Genomic DNA, 21,098 nt, shown 5'->3' on the forward strand with positions numbered 1-21,098 from the left:
GAAACCAAATGTATCCATTCTGTTGAAGGTTGTAACAAAAAACAAAGATTAGAGAAGACAGAGTGAAGAGAAGACATAAGGCACAGCGGAAGGAAATGAAAAGAGGAGGGGACATATGAGGAATGAAAAGGAAAGAGAAACAAGAAATCCAAGGATCAGGAAGGAAATGAAAAACAGTGAAGTGCTACTCGTGTGTAAATCGACTTTGGGTTTCTTGGCGGTAGACAAAAATAAGTTATATTATTGTTATTATAAAGAGGACTGTAAGAAAAGAATAGGCATGATGAAAGGAAAGTGAGATTAGAGATAGTTAGGGAAAGAAAAGGATAAAAACTGACGATGAGCAGAAATAAAAGTAGAGAAGAAACCAACAGGAGAGGGGCGATGAAATGAGAACATGAGAAAAAGGAAAGCAGGAGCTGAAAGACTAAGAGGTTTACTTGGGTTAAAGACATAACATTTATGGATCTATCGAGCATTATGTGAAAGTTCAATTTATAAAACATTATAGAAAACAGTTTAATCCTCTAAACTTTCGACTCTTTTTTTAACTCTACTGGTTCTACAAAGTGCTTACATCTCTCATTCATATTCATGAGCATGGCACACAAATGGTGACACATTAGGCATTCACCTTTATGGTACTGAGTTTGTGTCTGTCAGTATTTGTCTGTGCAGAGAGTAATGAACCCACGGTGGTGTGTAGTCCTCCAAAAAACTCAGCGCAGCATGGATGATGCTGTGCATAGGCTAGATGTTGATTGGTTGAAAAGTGGGCTGGAACAGGAAAAGGGACGACAGGAAAAATTCCCCCAACTGGAAGAAATATGAGAGAGCTGCCCTGCACAGACGACTGATGGAGCCAGGTTCAGCCGGGCACATGTAATAACATCATGTGTTTCCAGGACTGAGGATGTGTCTGAAGCAGACTCCATTCCCCTGTGTGCCACACGAGGAAAGAAAACTGGTTGCACCTCACACATTTTAGGCCTCTTTTTTCCTTTTTGGCAAAAGTCCACCCTCTGCCATCACATACATGTCACAAAGGACATGTTTAGACTCTCTCTTGAAATGACTCCTGACAGTCAGGAGTTTGGAGGAGAATTAGAGAACATGGTCACCCCATATAAATTTAATATTTAAGCTAAGAAGCATCGTGGCTGTTCTCTGATAACAAATTTGTTTGAACTGTTGTCATGGACAGTATAAAGATGTTGTGGTTAGCACTGTTGCCTCACAGGAAAAAGGTCTGGGGCCTTTCTGTATGGAGTCTGCATGTTCTCACCAAGTCTGTGTGGTTTCTCTCCGGGTACTCTGGCTTCCTCCCACAGTCCAAGACATGCATGGGATGAGGTTAATTGGTAATTCTGTTCAGGGTGTACCCTCCCTCTTGCCCTCTGACAGCTGGGATAGGCACAGGCACCCCCACAACTCTGAATTGGATAAGTGGAAGAAGATGGATGGACTACATTAGCAAAGGCTCCTTAACAGAAATGAACCCTGTAAAGCATCTCTGTCGCTCTGCGGACAGCTGCCATGTTGCTTTTGGCTGCTTTTGTTTGGTTTCAGTAGAACTTCTTGTTTGTTTGAGAAGCTCAGAGCTGCAGTTGGTACAGGAGTCACTGTCACTTTGATTCAAAATGAGTGCAGAGCAGAGGCACAGTTTCATGCCGCTCACCACAGCAACACAGCACAGTGGAAACAGCAAAGAAACCAGCTGAACGTTGAGACTTAAAAGTGGGTAAAAATAAATTTTCTACAGGACTGTGTAGATGTATTTATGTCTGTGTGTGTGTATACATGTTTAGACATCTTTGTGAGGACAGAAAATTGGAATGCTGCTATACTTGTGGGGACCAACAGTCACTTGTTGGGACAAAATGCCTGTCCCCACAAGTTTGAAGGCATTTTTCACACTCAAAATGTGGTTTTAGTGTCAGGGTTACAGTTAGGTTAAGGTTAGGTTTAGGCTCAGGGTTAGGATTAGGCATTCATTTTTGATGGTTAGAGAAAGCGGCTAGGGAAAGCATTATGTCAATGAGATGTCCTCACTAAGATATGAAAACAAGTGTGTGTGTGTGTGTGTGTGTGTGTGTGTGTGTGTGTGTGTGTGTGTGTGTGTGTGTGTGTGTGTGTGTGTGTACCTTGGTTTTAGGTGCTGTCCTCAGTGTAACCTGAACTGGGCTTTATTAATAAATAATGCATCTGAACCAGTCAGCTCATCAGTCAGCTTTTGAGGCAGGCAGTTCTGGCTTATTCTGCCATTTGCCCTCCAGCGGGACAGAAACAGACGCAGCATCAGAGATTATCTGTCTGTTTTCAGACTCAGGATTCAGTTTCAGGTGTTTCTGTTTTTGTTGCGTCAACTGGGCCGACCTCGTTGATCATGAATCCTGAATAGTAAGTGTTGTTTCTTTCTCTGCGCAGTGCATTACCGAGATGAAATGATCAGCTTGTAATAAAATGACACCTGGTCTTTAACACTGGCTGCTGACATGGAAAGTTAGGAGAAAACTTAAGCATGTGTAACATGCCCGACCCTTGTTTTTAACCTTTGTTTTGTAACTAGAGATCAGTCGTATCAGACGTATGTCAGTCTAAAAAGACATACAAGCCAGTTTTATTGCTGAGGTGTCTAATTTGAGCTTATCAGTAAATTGTAAGTTGTGATGAATTAATGTTTTATGTCCGTCCATAGATTTGCTGCATGTTTCTATCAATTTGTAGAAAAAAAGCAAAAAGAGTAGATACTTGGAGGCATTCAGTTGTAGGTAATCTGCAATGGCTCACTAGGCCTCTGTGGCAGATGGGTATTGTTTAGTGGTGCTCAACAGAACAAAGACAAATTGTAACTTCTCGCAGACAAGAGTGCTACAGAAGAAACCATACACAGAAAGACATTTGATCCCAGGTTCGACTTTGCGTCTGTGACTTATGTGTCCATAAACTATGTAATGCAGCAGCTAACCACTTTGGTTTAATGCTACTCATTCAGAAATACAACACAATAATTTGCATCCATCTAGTATTACCAGGCAGCTGCTTTACTGCCAGCTTTGAGAAACAGCAGATGGTTTTGTTGTAATAATATCAACAACCTGGTTCCAGGAGGGCACGGTTTAAGCTGTAGCTCCAAATTCTTACATGAAAATAAAACTGAATGGAAAACTGTGTAGTGTGGATGGTTTTATTCACGGTCTATCAAAAAGCTTGCTTCTTATTCATTAATTTGTATCTTTAATGGGTAAAAGTTAGACATTTAAAAAAAGGAGTTTCTTGGTGACGACCACGTTGTTACCTGTGATTACACAAAATGACATTACTGGTGAAACATTGTTTCAGTATCTAGAACTAGTGACTGTGATAAACCATTCCTGATGAGCTAACATCTGTCCAAGGTTCACACTTTCATTTGACTTGTGGTTCAAGCACTTCATGGTGCTTGCACTGAGTGAAAAACTGCAAGTCTTACAAGCAAACAGCACGACTGATTTTGCAACCTTCACACTGTGCACTCGATATTTAGTTCATATGAAAGCAAAAAACAAAAATCTTCCAAATTTAGAGCATAAAGCATTCAAAATATCAGATCAACCCTTGACTTTTGTTATAGATGTAATAAAATCTGGTTGCAAGTGTGCCACCCTCTGCATTTCTTAAATTCATGTCAGCATTCAGAGCTGTATTTGATGTGTGTTATTTGCTAGCTGGCTTTCAACATTTAAATTATGCAGCTTTTTATGGCATGACATCATTTACATCTGAGATGGAACCTCTGTAGTGGTTCATTCATGCATGTCTTCCTTGCTTCCCAGTGACTACTTGTTCAAGCTTCTTCTCATCGGTGACTCTGGAGTTGGAAAGTCATGCCTGCTGCTGCGCTTTGCGGTAAGACTGTGCACACGTATGCACACAAAGACACGCTCACTTTCCCTTTTTAACACTTAACTGCTTGCTGCAGGATGACACCTACACCGAAAGCTACATCTCTACCATAGGGGTCGACTTCAAGATCAGGACCATTGACATGGATGGGAAAACTGTCAAGCTACAGATTGTAAGGAAACGGCGAAGCGGTTTTGTGAGGGAACATCATAAAGTTGTTTTTCAAAGCATGAAAGTCTTAAAAAAAACTGTGTAATGTTAGCCTCAGTGCTATTTTACGTGTGTGCATATACTCCTTCAGTGGGACACAGCAGGTCAAGAGAGGTTTCGAACCATCACCTCCAGCTACTACAGAGGAGCTCACGGCATCATCATTGTGTATGATGTCACTGAGCAGGTCAGTGTGTATGTCTTCATCATCATCTAAAAAGAAAAGCATTTGAACATGAACTCCAGACCTCCTGCTGCTTCGCTTTCTCTCTCTCTCCTCAGGAATCCTTTAACAATGTGAAGCAGTGGCTGGATGAAATAGATCGTTACGCCTGTGAAAACGTCTCCAGGCTGCTGGTGGGAAACAAGTCTGACCTCGTTAGTAAGAAAGTGGTGGATGCTGCCACTGCTCAGGTAACAGGCTACGTGCAGCGAAGAGGCTTAACTTCAAATACTTAGAAATAACTTCACACCTGTGGTTTTATTAAGCATCATAAAACTAAGTGGAAGCTTAAAATGGGAAATAATTTGTTTTTTCTTTCCAAAATAATTCTAGACATGAGCACACTGGTATTTTGACATCATCACATATCTCTATCAGAAGGTTTTAGCATCGTGGACAAAGTGTCTGGCTTTGTGCTTAGACACACGTACTGTGGCAGCACTGGAGGCAGGAAGCAAGTAGTCAAGTTAGGAAGATCGACAATCATGCCTAATGTTTCAGTAACACTAAAACCGGATGACAACCTCACTGTGACTAGTAAGAATGGGTGGTTGTCCTGTGACTGTGTGGTGATTTTTCACATTCAGCGAATGATTGCAAACAGTTGCTGCGATCAGATGTTTGGCACTCAACCACTAATCACTCAACCTGCAATCACTCTCAGGCAGATTGTTGAAGGTTGGCAAAAAATTACCACCTCATTTATAAATGCAAACAGGTTACTAACACGCTGAAGTCCCTCTGACTGAGTCTGCACCAATGAGCACAATTCATCTGGGACAACTCAGCTGGTTTCAAACTGGGTATTTTCTGGGTATACTTCTATCTAAAAGTGGGACTGCCTACCTAAGTCATTTGGAGTTAGATTGCGGTGCCGCAGTAACTGTCATACAATCTGGGGAGGAATTCTTGAGACTCCTTTCTTAATCTTGGTGTCGCAGTAGTGGTAGAGCAGGTCATCTGCTAATCAGAAGATTGGTCCCAAAGATATTTGTCATGCTCCATTTTGCATGCCAAATATCTACGGGCAAGGTATTACCTCTGATGGAGTCTCTCCGATGCGTCCAATGGAGTATAAATGTGTGTGACTGTTAGATAGAAAGTGTTAACTTTGGAAAAGCATAGGAAAAAATGCTTGTATGAATGAGGCAAGTTGTATAAAGTGTGCACAGTTAGAGTAGGAAAGCTCTTTATATGAACCAGTCCATTTATCAGATCTATGAGGTTCAGACACCTTAACCCCGTTCAATTACAAACTGATACAGACTGGCCCTCTCTTACTGACTCTAAGGACTCCAAAGAGTCAATTTGAGGGGAGCAACTAACTATGAGTCTCTCAGGGAGACTTCAGCGTGTTAGTAACCTGTTCCAAATCTAGACTTGGACTAAGAAGCAAACCATTTGAAAGGATAGGAGATTGCAAGCTCATATATTTAAAAGTAGCATTGGAGGCAGAGCCTTCAGCGTTCAGGCCCATCTTCTGGGTAACCAGCTCCCAGTTTGGATTTGGGAAACAGAAATCTTCTCTACTTTCAGGAATAAGTTTAAAACTTTCCTTTTTCATCAAGTAGTTAGGGCTGGATCAGGTGACCCTGAATCCTCCCTTAGTTACACTTAATAGGTCATGCTGCCGGAGGTTTCCCATATGCACTCGGTGTTTCTTCTTCACTGTGTTTACACATCACTCTGCATTTAATCATTAGTTATTATTCATCTCTGGCTTTGTCTTTTGTCCCGTCTTCATCCCCACACCCTCAGGTGTGCCAGAGGGTGTGGGCTGTTAAAAGGAAGTTTGTCCTTCATCCCTACGGTCCTTACCTTACAATAAAAAGCACCTTGAGGAGACTTTAATGCTGTTGTGATTTGGATTGAATTAGTAGTCAGGTCATTGACAGGGGCTTCTTCGGACCAGTGGGCATCTTGTACATGCACCAGGAGCTTTGACAAACCGGCAGTATTTGAATGAAAACAGGCTCAGTGTTCTCAGTGCCAAGTCTGGCCAGGCGTTCATCGACTTTGTAGCTTTCATGTCTAAATTCCTTTGAAAAGTACCAGATGTAAACTTGTGAACTAACTACAATATTTAAATGTTGACTCATCAATAATTCAAAAGTCTGATTAGGGTTCTTTTTCAGAATGACTACTCAGTTCACTCTTAATCCAGGAGTACAAATTACATGTAATACTTTACTCTGGAATCGAATTTTAGAATTACAGTTGTTGCATTAAATGCTTTTAAACTGTGGTGTTTACACACTTGCTGCTTTTAATAAGACTTGACCCCATCCACAGGACCTGGCTTCGTCCCTGAAGATCCCGTGCTTGGAGACTAGTGCGAAGAGCTCTGATAATGTGGAGAGGGCGTTCCTTACCATGGCCTCTGAGATCCACAAACGTCTGGCCAGTGAAGGAGGGGGCATGGAGGGCGAGTCAGCAGAGGCCAGGACCGCCAAGATCAACAGCGCCCCCCTGTGGCTGGGAGGGGAAAAACAGACGCAGGAGGCCAATAACTGCTGCTGAGGTGGAAACATAAGCACAAATATTTATTACTTGATGAGACAGATGTGTCATTTGAAAAAGACCCAGCTGTCTGGTTGAAGGACTCATTAACTGAGTGTTACAGGCACACATATCGGCATATTTTTGACATTTATGACTTTGGAAGAAAAACACATTTTTGACTTGACTATGATATATTTTTGAGCTTGGTACTTTTGAATGAGATAGAGGTTGACGTTTTTTCCTTTTACAATTATGTTCATTTATTTTAAAAATGAGAAATGGAAGTAAAACTAAATAAAAAGAAAACTATAGCACATTATAATAAACTAGGACCAAACATGCAGAAATCAGAGCACTCAGCCAAAGGAACAAACAGGGTGGGGTCTATTCAAGTGTAGGTGACACGATTTGGAAATGCAGAGAGGACCGCTCTCGTGAATAGCAATAGTTGAATGTTAATTAGCAGCCGCACAGTCTTTAATTATCTGATATAAGCAACCTGACTGTATGATTTCAGTTTCTATAAATGCCTCAGACTTATTAACCAGTTCCTGTTGTGTTTTGCTTGGTGTTTGTTTATGTCAATAAAGATATCTGAAATTGGTCTTTTTTGCTGAAAATATAAAGAGATACTGAAATTCTTAAGATGATATTAAAAGAAAGCCTGATCCTGATCTGCGTGATTAAAGTTAGAAGATGATTGTTTCATGGTTTAAATGAGCTAATCTTGGTGGTTTGACTGAGACAGGAGATCAACCACTGAACATCAAAATGCACAAATATCATTAACATCCTTTTTTTCTCCCCTCAAATTTTTAAAAGTCAGCTTCCATTCAAGTTGCATTGTGTGATGTCGGTGCCAGTTTTTGGGTCAAGACTTCTTAATTTGGAACTCTCAGATCCAAATACAGACATGGAGGTCTGGACAATAAGAAAAAGTCTGTAAATTCAGAATAGCAGTGAGTTGATTATCAGGTTTTATTTTTCTCACAATCTGTCACACTTGTTGTTTTAGAACTTTCAAACATGCAGAAATGTCTGGGAGCCGCTGATTTTATATAAAATGTTCATATGGTAAATGCTAACTCATCTGGCATTTGACTTACTAGATTATTAAATGTTTTAAAACCTAAAAGATTCTTGAGGAACTTTAACTCACTATCTAAAATCTGAAAATCACTGGACATCCTCAGGAGATATTGGCCTGACAAATATCCCTTTGTGATGTGAAGGGATTTCTCATGAAGGCCAGGCAACCTTAAATATGTCATATTAGTGTCATTTCAACATGAATTAATTTCCTCTCTTTGCTGTGACAACAGTATTATCGCAGTGTAACAATGACTCACTGAAGGCCGACTTCTTTGTAATCAACTGGACGTTGTTTTAGCAACAAGAAGCTTATGAAAGCAGCTGAGAGACTGAGAACTCAGCAACTTCAGCTACTCAAATACAATTTAAATAAACTTTGTTCTTGAAATGTAAAACAGATGGGAAATAAGACCATGTTTTAAATGTGTGAGCTTCGTCTACACTATATGGTACTGAGTACCTACACCTACCTACCTAGCACATTAACACATTATGCCTACAGTGTGAGGCATAGAATGAACACCAGCTCCCTGTGCACAGTTTGCGTGCTGATGTTAATGCTGGAGAAGGTTTAAAATGAATAGAATATACAAAAATACTCTGGAGTAGAGGAGGATACACAACAATAATGAAACCATAGTGACTACACAGCTGATATACAAGCATATGTGTCAGTCCGATCCTTTCCCTACAGTCAGCAGTGAGTTCTGCACTGTCCTCAGGTTTGATATGAGGATTTAAAAGCAGTTTATTTTATGAAAAACTACAAAAACTACAACAGCTGGACTGCCTCAGACAGGCAAATGGAAACAGGATGAGGGGGCAGGACAGAAACTGGTAAGCAGTTATTTTCCCTTCCACTAGATGTCAGTGTTGCTCTGTATTTGTTTCCTACAGAGGTTGACAGCGTCAGTGTCATTCATGATCTCTTATGTTTTATGTTCGCCCCCCTCCTCCCCTGCATCTCTCCCTACCTCTGAGTATCTCTTTCATCTTTACATCTTTCACTCCCACTTGTCTAACCATAGCCTACCTCTGTTCCTCCACCCCATCCTCATCCCCGGCCTCTTGCTGCTTTTCCATCATTTCATATTCTTTTTCTTTTTTGTTTTCCCCTCTCCCTCTTACTTCTCTCTTGCCCCACTCGTCTACACCCTTAATGGACCTCTCACTTTATATCTTTCTCCCATTCTCTTTTGCCCTTCTGCCACACATGAATGTTCCAAAATGAATCTTAATTTGATTGCAGAGATCTACAGCTCAGGTGGGGGAATCTGTCCATAGGACAACTATTAGTCGTGCACTGCACAAAGTTGGCCTTTATGGAAGAGTGGCAAGAAGAAAGCTGTTGTTAACAGAAAACCATAAGAAGTCCCGTTTGCAGTTTGCCACAAGCCATGTGGGGACACAGCAAACATGTGGAAGAAGGTGCTCTGGTCAGATGAGACCAACATGGAACTTTTTGGCCAAAATGCAAAACGCTATGTGTGGCAGAAAACTAACTCTGCACATCACTCTGAACACACCCCACTGTCAGATATGGGGGTGGCAGCATCATGCTCTGGGGGGTCTTCTCTTCAGCAGGGACAGAGAAGCTGGTCAGAGTTGATGGGAAGATGGATGGAGCCAAATACAGGGCAATCTTGGAAGAAAACCTCTTGGAGTCTGCAAAAGACTTGAGACTGGGGCGGAGGTTCACCTTCCAGCAGGACAACGACCCTAAACATAAAGCCAGGGCAACAATGGAACGGTTTAAAACAAAACATATCCATGTGTTAGAACGGCCCAGTCAAAGTCCAGATCTAAATCCAATCGAGAATCTGTGGCAAGATCTGAAAACTGCTGTTCACAAACGCTGTCCATCTAATCTGACTGAGCTGGAGCTGTTCTGCAAAGAAGAATGGGCAAGAATTTCAGTCTGTAGATGTGCAAAGCTGGTAGAGACAGACCCTAAAAGACTGGCAGCACCCAACAACATAGCACCCAACAATCTGTGGGATATAAATATTTCTAACATTAGTAACTTGACAGTTAAAAAATTAAACTGCTGAAGGGCATGCCAGGAGGTGCTGTGTATTCAAGAATAGTGAAGTCAAATGATGAACAGAGGAACAGGAGAGCAGTGTCTGATGTATTGAATGATTTTTGTTTGTTTTTTGATATGCTGAACTGCAGATCAGCTCAGGTAGCCCCGCCCACACACAGTGACAGGAAACTAGGTGAGACAAAGAGCATGTTAGAAAAGGCTCATTTATTTTAGCCTGCATTTTAAACTGTGCTCTGCTGTTTAAACAGCTGCTCTGAAAAACGATTTCAGCGCTTAACAGAGCCTATGAATAGATTCTTGTTCTATTGTTGTGTGGCTTTATCATCTTTATTTTTTCAATGATGTAATTCAAATGTTCAGCATTTTATTTACACTTATTCTTCTACTAATAGAATGATGACCTATATAAAGACTCATTTATGCATTTATAACTTATTTATGTATAATAACAATGACAACAACGGTATAAACTGTAAAACTGCCAGGTTCTTTAAAAAGCATGAAATATAAATATAAATAAAGATTAAAATACTAATTATAGTTAGAACCCTCAACACTTAAAAGGGGTAGCTTTTAACCCGTTCACACATAGTGGTCATTAATTAACACTGTTGGATTTGATTTCAACACTATTAAAGTGTCTATATGGGTCCACACCAGAGAGTGTTAATTTAACTCTTTTTGGAGAGTTGGTACGTTAACTCTGATTTAGTGTTAAACACCAAATCTGTCTGGAGTTGATAATTTTACACTTGGTGTTAAGAGTTTATATATTAACTCTCAAAGAGTATTTTAGTTTAACTATGTAAGAGTTATCTTCTAATTCATTCTAAAAAGCGGGAATTTTACTGTTCTGAACTTCTAGAAATTTCTTTTGGAAATAAACATTTACTAAAAAGATGCAATGGTTTTTGAAAAACATTTATTCTGAACTGTGCACCACAATTTCAAAACATTTTCTGAAAGATGTAACAGTGTACATGTTCTCACTTTCATTAGAATCTTGTTTATCAAAAGGTCTGGGTTACTGACCTGGTAGCCTGGCTGCCCCTGGGTGGGTCCGGGATGGGCGTGAGGTTCTGGGGGCGCTCCGTCTCTGGGCTGGGACCCGGACTGGGCCTCGGGGGCTTGGGTCCTGGTTGGTGTGTTGCCGGGGTTGTGGGCGGGTGGGTGCATGGGGGCCCAGCCCTGGAGCAGGGTGCCGCCGGTGCGTCGAGCCACCTGGGGGGCTCTTCAACTGGTGGGGGAGATTGTCACATCTTGCAGGAGCTTTCCTCTCCTCAGGAGCTCCCTCTGCAGGAGGGGGAGATACAGGAGAGGTGGAGGAAGATCTCAGCCTGGGTGTTTATTGTCTTATGTAGTCTGGAAGATGAGTGGATGGTGGGGTGGGTGCAGTTTTCTCTGTGGTGGGGTTGGGTGGACTGTCCCGGGCTCTGTGGGGCCGGGCGGCGCTGCTGCACTGGGCCCGGTCTGGATGGGCCTGGGCCCCCTTTCCCTGGCGGGTTGCGGCGTATGGGGGTGCCTACTGGGGTCAGCGGGGGAGCTGGCCCCAGGGAGGGGTCACTTGCCCCTCCCTTCCTTCCCTCCCCATCTCCAGCTGCCTCCCTCTTCCCGCTCCACCACAACCACCCACACATGCAGGGCCTTGGAGTAGGGGTATGTCACCAGGGTGCAGAGGAGGCTACCCCCCCCCCCCTCTGTCCCCTTCTGGCTGCCTCTGCCTCAATTTTATCACACAACTTAGACATTCACATTACTCACACTCTCATTACACATACATATAGGATCTTGGGGGTGGGCACGATACACGGAGTCCAAAGTACCATCAGGGTGTACACCCCACCCCTGGCATCGTTGCCCACCTCTCAATTTTAAATACACATAGACATTGAGGGCTAGCAGGAGGGACCATGCGCTTACCTGCTGCTCTCTGGCAGGTAGCTCCATGCCCTCCTGGGTTTTAATTGCACCTTAGAACACACATGCATCAACACTACAATGAGCGGGTGGAGGGAGGTTTGGAGTCTTCTCTCACCCCCATTCTCTGCGACCTGCTGGAGCAGGGGGGCTAGGAGGAGGAGTTGGCCGTCCGACTGCGGTCTGGAGTGTGGAGCCTTCCTGCTGCTGCGGAGTCGGGGCGGTCTGCCTCCCCCCACCGCAGGGAAAAGGGAAACACCACCTGGGTCTGGGTGCAGTTCCCCCCTCCAGGGGCGGGGGCACCTAGACCCGGTTTGTAGAGTACGCTTGGGGAGTGTGATCGTGTGTACAACGTCTCTTTATGTCTGTCTCCACGTTGGTTGAGTGTGGAGTAAGTGCATATGAGAGCATGAGGGTGGGAATGGATGTTTGTATCTGTGTGTGCCTGTATGTCTGTGTCTATATGTCAGGTTGGGTGTCAGGCGTCACCTCTCTGGGGACATCTTAGGCCCTCCAAGGTTTGGAGGCCTATCTCCACCCACCACCACTTCCCCTGCCAGTGGCGGACCCCCTCAGACATCGGTGCGTTGGTGGTTCTTTGTGTCCGGGGATGGGCGTCCAGGTACACACCGGCTCACTCCTTGGCGGCCGCTTATCGGGGCCTGGAGCCTGGGGCTCGCTCGGGCCACTTCGGAGGTGGGGTGCCCCTGGCCTCTCGGCCTGGGGCTCGGTCACTCAGGCGCAGCTGGCTGCCGGCGGAGCTCACGGGCGCGTCACTGCAACCCCCCCTGGCTTCTGCTCCGCGGCTGCTGAGTGAGCCCTCATCTGGGACTCTCCTCAGCTCTTTCCGGGACAGTGGCGCAGCTGCCCCTCTGTTGGTCTTCCTTGGTCTCTTGTGTTCTGGGGGCCTCTGGATGTCTGGAGTTTTGATCTCCTCCATACCTGCTTCATGTCCTGGAGGACGGGGCTGTGGCCCCCCCACACCCTCTAGCAGATTATTACATGAAGGAACCTTTTAAAAAACAAAAAACAAGCGCGTCCATGCTCACAGGTGTACACACGGGTGATCACACCCACAAACTACACCCTTTTTGGCTCCTACCTCAAAGCACACTGTGTTCTGTTGATCTTATGTGCTGCACAATAATGTTTAATATTTAGTATTTACTGTCATATTCCCATATATCATTGTGATGTTGTTTATTCTATTACTCTTGTTCTCTTCTGCTTGCTTTCTTTTTTCTTTCTCAGCAGGTGATCCAGGTGATTGATATATGCTTTTTTTTTCTCTGCCCGTTCTGTTGGTTTTTGTCTTTTGCCCTTCTCCCCCGTCCCTCTTCTCAGCTGTTTCTCTTTCCCTCTTTCTTTCCCCCAGTCAAGTCTGTCCTGTATTCAGTAAGTGAAAATAAAATAAACAATAAAAGGTGAATCAAATGGACCATTACGGCAAGGCTGGGATGGTCAGTTTGGTAAAGTAAATCCGTTGGGCATCTTTCTTTGCCTTTAGACAACAATTCTGATGTAAAAGAGCCAAACGGGACAGGCCAAAAAAAAAAAAAAAAAAAAAAAAAAGGTCTGACATAGGTGAGCTGGTAAATGCAAATAACAGCATTCTCATCACTTATTTCTTCAATACAATATGCACACTCGATTTTAACTACTATCAATTTACACCTCAGAGTTATATTAAAAGAATGTGACTCTACTTAGAGTAAAATTAACTCTACTTTTGCAAGAAGACTACTAACACCAAAACATTTAACACTTTTGAATTTGCTGTGTACAGTGGATATTCAAAGGCTGTTTTCTTGTATTTGTGTCAGTGTTGTTGGTATACTTGTACATAAACCAGTACACTGGACACTGATGTGTCACTCCATACCTGCCACCCACTGGTTGTTTAATGTTACTACAGATGTATGACGTGTTTCATGAATGAATTATGACAACTTCGAAAAGGATTTTTTTTTCTTAAGTATTTTTATTTATCTTTTCATGCCTAAAGATGAATAAAAATACTTCCTGATTGAGGTTGTCATAATTCATGTTTGACAGGTTTAAGGAATTAAATTAAAGTTTTACTTTTTTGTTTTAGTGTTTACACTAAAAATTACACCAAAAAGATCCAGTTTAAAAACCATCATAAAAGCAACCTCTGATATGTAAAACTACCATGTGAGAGGATTAATTTTAGCCTTTGTTAGCAAAGCATTCATGAAAAAGTCTACTCCAGTAACGTTTTGTACTTCTGCCACCTCCAGCACACAACATACTTTTTCTTATTAAACTCTTTGTGCTCAGTCCAGCTCAGACTGACGCTGAAGATAGTTTCATGTCTGCTGTACCACCTGCAGTCTGTGTCATCAAATAAGATCAGCAGGTTACCTGGCTGTCTTTTGCATTGAGTTCCAGGTATCATTCAAACAGTTAGTTTTTAACCCGAGGTACTTCTCTGCACAGCTGTCCTGCTGTGGAGCAGGTGCACTACTCGGGTCCATTACTTGTGGCATATTTCCCCTTCCAGATCAATAAAAGCCAGCAAAAATGAATCTTTTTCAGTTTCTTTTTTAAAACACAGTAAATATATAATGGTTGGAGCTCCATATTAATTGGGCCAAGTTTCTGGCATGCCAGAGGGGATCCCTGACAGCACTGCTTGGAATAACATGAGGTGACTGAGGATAACTAGGAGAAAAATAAACACAGTTAAGAGGCATTACCTTCCTCTCTTCCTCAGAAATAGTGACACATTACTTTTAAATTCACTAATAACTTCAGCACCTGTTTATAGCCTCACGTTTATTATTTGGATATTAATTCTAGCCGTCTCATTTTGTTTTACAGCTCCGACCTGAGCGTTCAACACCCTCAACTGCCAGCCTTTTGGCAGCTGCACGCATCACTGGGTGCGAGGTAACCTGTCTCTAATCACGGTCTGATTCTGACTGCAGTCATTCTCAGTCAGATTACTGAAGCTTTGCAAATAACTGCTGTCTAACATAAAAACATGTACAGCATCGTGTGAGTCGATGCCAACGAGCACAACTCATCTGCAATGAGTCTCGTTGCTACACACTCGAGTTAAGTCGTTTCCTTTTAGCTATGTTCCTTCATAAAAGGAAGACTAATGCCTGTGTCGTTTCACAGTGAAATCACCTCCCTGCAGCAACCACATCACGATTTGTGGAGAAATATGTGTTTAAATGTGTTTAACATCTTTTCACAAGTAGTTTTGTGTGAATTTCTGTGTATAGACAACAAAACATTTTTACAAGAACAACAAGAAATTTGATCTGTCACACTTGACTGATGACACATCAGGTGCCAACCTTTCTCAGTTCAGTTGCAGATTGTTGACTGACTCCATATTATTGCACTTTTATTGCTTCAAAGGCAATGACAACACAATTCACTGCACATGATCACAATACCTTCAGTCATGGTTTCTAACCGTTGTTTCTGTGACTGTACCTTTATTTAAACAAATACCTGACGTCAGGCTTTTGGTTTTCTTTAAAAATCTATCACTATGAAACTATTCCCTTGATCTGTCTTTACTCTACAACTCATGACACTCATAACAATTTGTCTAATGTATCAATCAGATGAGAGGAGGGGCTCAAGTGTGCAATAACACATGAAGGTTTTTTTTATTATCATTATTTGTATTAAGTCAATAAAACCACTGAGGCTCAATCGCGAGTAGGGTCGGGTGAAATAGCCTCAAAAATATATCACAATATTTCAAGAAAATTAAGGGGAAAACAATTGAACAACATTTTACTGATGTTTGCAACTTGTAAGCAGCAGGATTAGAGAAGGAAAAGTTATTTTCTGGTGGTTTCAGTACAGAAGGATGTTTGAAGGAAGAGACTGGAGGAAAGATGAGTTTACAGTTCACACACAGCTAAGAGTTACACTTCAGGGTAATCCTGGTTATAATCTTGTCCTTGCAGCCCACTTTTTGCTGCTACACTGGCAACAACCTGCCAGTCAGTTTAGGAGATTGTGTTATTCTTGTCCTGATGCTGTTTTCTTCCAAACACTTCTCTTAGCCTTTTGGTTGTGGAGAGATTTTATGCAAGCAGCAACAGGGAGCCAGTGGAGATCAGAGAAAATCTATCATCTACCGTTTTTTGCCTGACTGGAGACCAAATATACCTTGTTTAGGACAATTTGTAGAGGTTTTACTGTGCGTGTTGGAAGCTCTGTGTGAGATGACTTGTACAACGAGCTTAGTGGCTCACTCAGTCACATACATTTATTTGTGTCATGCTGTAGCAAATTCATGTCTGAAGAGTTTTTACCGAATTCTGATTTTGTAGCTTAAAGTCAAAGTTAGCCAGTAATCACACTCAATACAACAAAAGGTCATTTTAATGAGGGCTGCAGAGAGGAGCGCCAACACTGTGCCGTCCAGTTCATGAAAGGGAAGTTGCAATTAGAGCATGAAGCTGCAAAACACAGGAGCATTCGGGAGCTTAATGTTCCTTTACCAACGTAAAGCAGTAGCTATAACATTTACACCACCTGTAAGAGAAAACATCTTAAAGAGCATGCACTTTGTCTCAGTGGGGAAATTAGCTTTTCATGGCAGGATGAGCAAATGCCACATTGCACTTTTGGGCATCTGAAGGTTTGCAAAGATTAACTATGATTTTACAGAAGAAGATAAAACTGTACAGTGTGAGAGTGGAGATGTGGAGATGAGTGTGTGTGAGAGGACGTGTGCTATGGAAAAGTCTGCAAATACATAAAGGTGTCCTGTTAAACAGACAGCAGTGTCTAAATGTATAAGAATTTATATCTACAACACAAAGAGATCATTAAAAAACAAAACAAAACAACACTTTAGATCTCTTATTATCTTTGCACAGAGGTCAGCGGGATCTTCAGGAGCTGTGATGCTATTTTCGGATGGACTGATTTATCAATAGCAACTGATTTCATAGCTTTTGATCTCTAACCTGGAACCTAATTAGTTCCAGAGCAGGTTAAGGTTGCAGCATAAGCTACTGTACTATACTGATACTGATACTATACAAAAAGTTTTCGCTTCTCTACACTGGCTTCCTGTCTCCTACAGGATCCAATTTAAACTTTTACTTTTTGTTTTTAAGTCGCTTAATGCCCGAGCCCCTCCTTACCTGTCTGAGCTCCTCTCTGTTTATGCTCCAGGAAAAACCACGAGGTCCAGCTCAAAATGAATGCTGTCCATCCCACGGACTACTCTCAAATCTTGTGGCGATAGAGCCTTCTCTGTGGCAGGTCCCAGACTTTGGAGTAGTCTCCCCTAAAAATTAGATCTCCACAAGTAGTGTTCCCATCATACTATCCAGGCACTTTAAAGCCTGACAAGAAATACATTCAAAATGAATCAACTGAAATGTTTGAATTTGGGGTCCAGGGTGATGTTCATGTAACATTTTTCTTTTTAGAGATTTTTGTTTGAAATAAAAATATTTTATGTGAATTTTCAGAATTTTGTTGTTTATTTGTGTGAAAATCTAATATTGTGTTTTGGAAAACCAATATTGTGGAAAAAGTGCTCAGTTATTGTGAGGGTCCCCTAAAGCCCATCTGATGGAGACTTGGGCTCCTGTTTAGCTGTCGTAGACGTTAGAAGCAGATTTTGGAAGTCTGGAGCGAGAGCCTTCGTAGATTACTCTTGTTTCTCCAGCACAGCCTACATGCTCACTGAAGTATTCAGTATTCAATATTTATCTTTCTGTCTTTCGTGTTGAAGTCCACCCCCTTAACCCTCAACAACAAATTGGGCTTGTGTTGACTTGTTCCTCTTATTGCTGTGTTTTCCATGGCAGCACAGAGCTGTGAACACTGGTTAAAAGTGGAAACTGGATTCACTACATTTATTGTTTTGCCTTCAGCCTCTGCTCAGTTACTGTTGAAAAACTTTGCAGAAAAGTGCACTTGGTTGTTGACATGACAATGAAGACCGGAACAGCTGGAAAAACAAACTCTTCAGACTTACTCAACCAGACAAACACTTGTCAAAAGTGTTTGTCTGAGGGCCTAAGCTGAAGTGATGATCCCAGTTCTCTTTAATTCCACAATGTTGTTTCTTTGCCACTTCAGGGAAGAAAAACATGTTGTAGACACCGGACTTCTACATTTTTTATGATGCAAGTGTTAGAAAACAGGAGCCCTTTTCCCAGTTCTTTGCTGTTTTGGGGTGGAGTGTGCGCAGGAGGTTCATCAGAAAGGCAGTAAAGTCAGTACAAGGGTACATCTGGTAAAAAAACAACAGTAGAGCTAAAAGAAATTCCTGGAGATACTTCTCTATGTGGCCAAACAGATGGTAACCTCTGGGCCTGAAACATGAAGCTAATGCAGTTCTTCAGGCCCACTAATGTCCACTTGAGGCTGGCTTCCAGTGTGAGTCAGTAATTATAGACTCACATGTTAAAACATCCAACTTTACAGCAGAAATAAATATGTTTGCATATGTATGGTTAGATCCGTTGTATTTGGATGCACTTAAGGCTTAAAGTTAAAGGCGTGACTGCTTTAACAGACATCTATGCAGGCGTCTGCAGGCTGCAAGGTTTCACATCCACTAATTTAATTCACTGAACTGGACCCTTTTTGATATTTATGTCTATTTCACACTTTGCCGTGACATCGGGTTGCATATTCCTGTGCACCTCTGGACATCCAGCATGGCTGCTGCCTTTAAATTTGACCCTGGATGTGCTTCTCTTCCTCACACAGATCTTTTACACTGTGGGCTCTGCGGTTTCAAACCCCTAACTTCCTCATCACACTGGGTCAATCTTCTGGACAGAAGTCACTGGTAATGATTTGAAGAGCACAAAGCATCTGGTACAACTGGGCTATTAACTGGTTTTTAACTTAAACAATCACTTAAATTGTGTTTTCTTTAATAAAGAAACATTTACAAAGGCAAGAGTGCCATTTTGTACACTGTAATGAATGAACAATCCAAACATAATGTTTCAGCCACAATGACTGAAATACACTGAAAGCTCTGTCACCATCACCTGCTTGTGTCTGATCCCTGTTGCTGCTGTGCTCATCTGTGGAGTCCACTGTTAACGTCTCTTTGCCACCCACAGACACCTCACTGTGACTTTTACAGGCAGGGAGGGACCAGCAGTTGTTTGAGTTTTTTCATGTATTTGTTTTTTCTATTTCAGGGAAAATTCTTGGTAAAAAGATTTTTACGAAACGACTGGAACTATGCAGGATGTCAGTGTGTGCTGGCACATGTTTTTCCCATGCCAACACAATCTTCCCCTTTACGGCTCCTTAGATCAAGCTCCTTTTGACTTTTGTCTTCCTCAAAATGAAAGTGAAGGAGATCATCACGGCGACACAAGTGCTGCGAAGGACGGGGCACTCATAGCGCTCTCCAAATAACAGAAGCGGGGCTGAAAGCTGTCCAGATGTCCATGAAAAGACAGCCTTAAAGGGAGTTAGGCCAAATCAAATCTGATATGTTTCTGAATCTTGCAGGGCATTTTGAGTTTTGTTATAATTCAGCACAATGCTACTTTTAATTCAATTTGCATAATCTTTGCCTCTTAGTTTTAATTTGTTGGTGTTATAATTGTCTAATTAGCACTAAACTGATGATCATGTCCTTCCTTTTCAAGGTATTTGGTCATAAATCAAAATATAGAGCAAACTGTTAACCTGCAAGATAAAAGGTCACAGAATCACTTATTATAAATCATTCTCTGGGATACATGAATGTCAGCATCAAATGTCTCAGCAATCCATCCAATTACTGTCACGACATTAAGCTAATCCCTCTGCTTCAGGCTCCGTCTTTCTCACTTTTAGTGACATTTATAGCATGTGTTGTGCTGTCATTGGACTGTCTGCTCTGTTGATCTGATGGAAGTGTAGTCAGCACTTCACTAGAACCTTACTGCTGGCAGGTATAAGTGCCATCTAAACTATTTAAAGCCTTATTGATAGCTAACATTGTTTCCCGGTAACAAAAAGTCTATTATTACCCTGCAGGGACCGAGTGAAATATGAAAAATCCTTTGTGAAACATCAAAACTGCTTGTCTGACAGTAGAAGAGAACCTTTCTTATTCTTGTCAGCCTTATGCTTTGGAAACGTTTTGTTATGAAGATGATCTGCAGCTCTGGCAGACATCGTTAACACTTCTCTGGTTGTAAAATCGAAGCGAGAATTTAGGGTGAAAAATAATCGTTTAATCTGCTTTTTCATCACAGCTGCTGGTGTGGGTCATTTATAGAGGAGCTCTTGGAGGTTAGTGAGGGTGGTGGGTTAGTGGCCATTCATCACTTTTCAACATGCCGGATTATTTATCTGAATGGTCACATGATATTATTTGTAACCTAAAAAACCAAAGTCATTTCTAGACGCCTCAACATAGACAACTAGTTTAATCCCTGTGTTTAACCAATGAGTGAAAGTAAAATAGAAAAAAAAGCAAAAACAGCAAAACACAAACGTCTCATAGGGGCAGCTTTACAGTTTCCTGGCCAACAAACCTGCAAGTGAATACCACCGCCACCCTTCCAGACTCGTTCTCTAAAATGGGAACGTTGTCCTGTGCAACTAATACAGCTGCAAATGCATCAAAGCACTGCTGACAAAGGGCACACGTCTTCTTTATGTTTGGATATTTATAAAGGCCAGCATGTTGCTTTGTTCTTGTAGTGCTGTTAAATCTTGTACACAGCAGTAGATTGTTGATTCCGGACAATCATTATTGTGTTTTCAGTGTTTCTGCACGTAAAGGTGACGAGACGATGTCATTCTTGACTCCAGATCGTTTCTATCACAGTGACTGTGGCTTGTAAACCTCTGGTTCACATCAAACCTTCAGAGATTAATTTGTTCTGTTGAATCTTGATTAAGAAGCTGCATACTCATTCTAACAAAGATGAAAATAGGTTTACATTTTTAGCGTTGGGTTTGGGTTACTACCTGTGATCACTTTGACTTCACAGGGTTAAAATGAAGCAGGAGACTCGTTCCTTCTTTCTGTCTCCAGAGGTCACGATGAATTTAGAATGTGCTGCTTAAATTTGCACCTGCCTTCACTTGGAACGAGCTGCAAAATCACCAGAATCTTAAGCAGCCGTTCCACTAAATGTATTTAAGGTTGTTCTGACTAACCAAGCAGCAGTTATTTCAGTCGGTAAGTGTTCTGCCTGATCATTACGTCTCTGTTTTGGCCCAACACAATAACCTATT

The 21,098-nt window shown here is 41.9% G+C and overlaps 1 protein-coding gene across 2 annotated transcripts; it reads left to right on the forward strand.

Moving 5' to 3' along the window:
• The first annotated feature begins 2,273 nt into the window (after positions 1–2,273).
• Positions 2,274–7,363, forward strand: LOC147315211 (ras-related protein ORAB-1-like). Of its 2 annotated transcripts, XM_086260341.1 has the most exons (6): positions 2,274–2,400; positions 3,816–3,888; positions 3,962–4,057; positions 4,187–4,282; positions 4,378–4,509; positions 6,611–7,363. In XM_086260341.1, the coding sequence occupies exons 1-6, from the start codon at positions 2,387–2,389 to the stop codon at positions 6,836–6,838; spliced, it is 639 nt and encodes a 212-aa protein (XP_086116467.1). In that variant the 5' UTR covers positions 2,274–2,386; the 3' UTR covers positions 6,839–7,363. The 2 variants fall into 2 exon arrangements, with proteins under 2 accessions (XP_086116467.1, XP_086116466.1); XM_086260340.1 differs by lacking the exon at positions 2,274–2,400 and having other exon boundaries at positions 3,796–3,888.
• The last annotated feature ends 13,735 nt before the right edge of the window (positions 7,364–21,098 follow it).

This window comes from Aulonocara sp. 'chitande type north' Nkhata Bay, linkage group LG14, assembly GCF_057382095.1.
Source record: "Aulonocara sp. 'chitande type north' Nkhata Bay isolate Kocher_YH1m ecotype deep benthic linkage group LG14, A_spYH_male_GT1.1, whole genome shotgun sequence".
In the NCBI taxonomy this organism is placed as follows: domain Eukaryota; kingdom Metazoa; phylum Chordata; class Actinopteri; order Cichliformes; family Cichlidae; genus Aulonocara; species Aulonocara sp. 'chitande type north' Nkhata Bay.

Excerpts from the sequence above, each read along its gene's own strand:
- LOC147315211 (XM_086260340.1), top strand. The coding sequence starts at position 3,796 with ATGTCTTCCTTGCTTCCCAGTGACTACTTGTTCAAGCTTCTTCTCATC. Across the intron at positions 3,889-3,961 it reads GCCTGCTGCTGCGCTTTGCG|GATGACACCTACACCGAAAG; the intron begins GTAAGACTGTGC and ends TGCTTGCTGCAG. Across the intron at positions 4,283-4,377 it reads TGTATGATGTCACTGAGCAG|GAATCCTTTAACAATGTGAA; the intron begins GTCAGTGTGTAT and ends CTCTCTCCTCAG.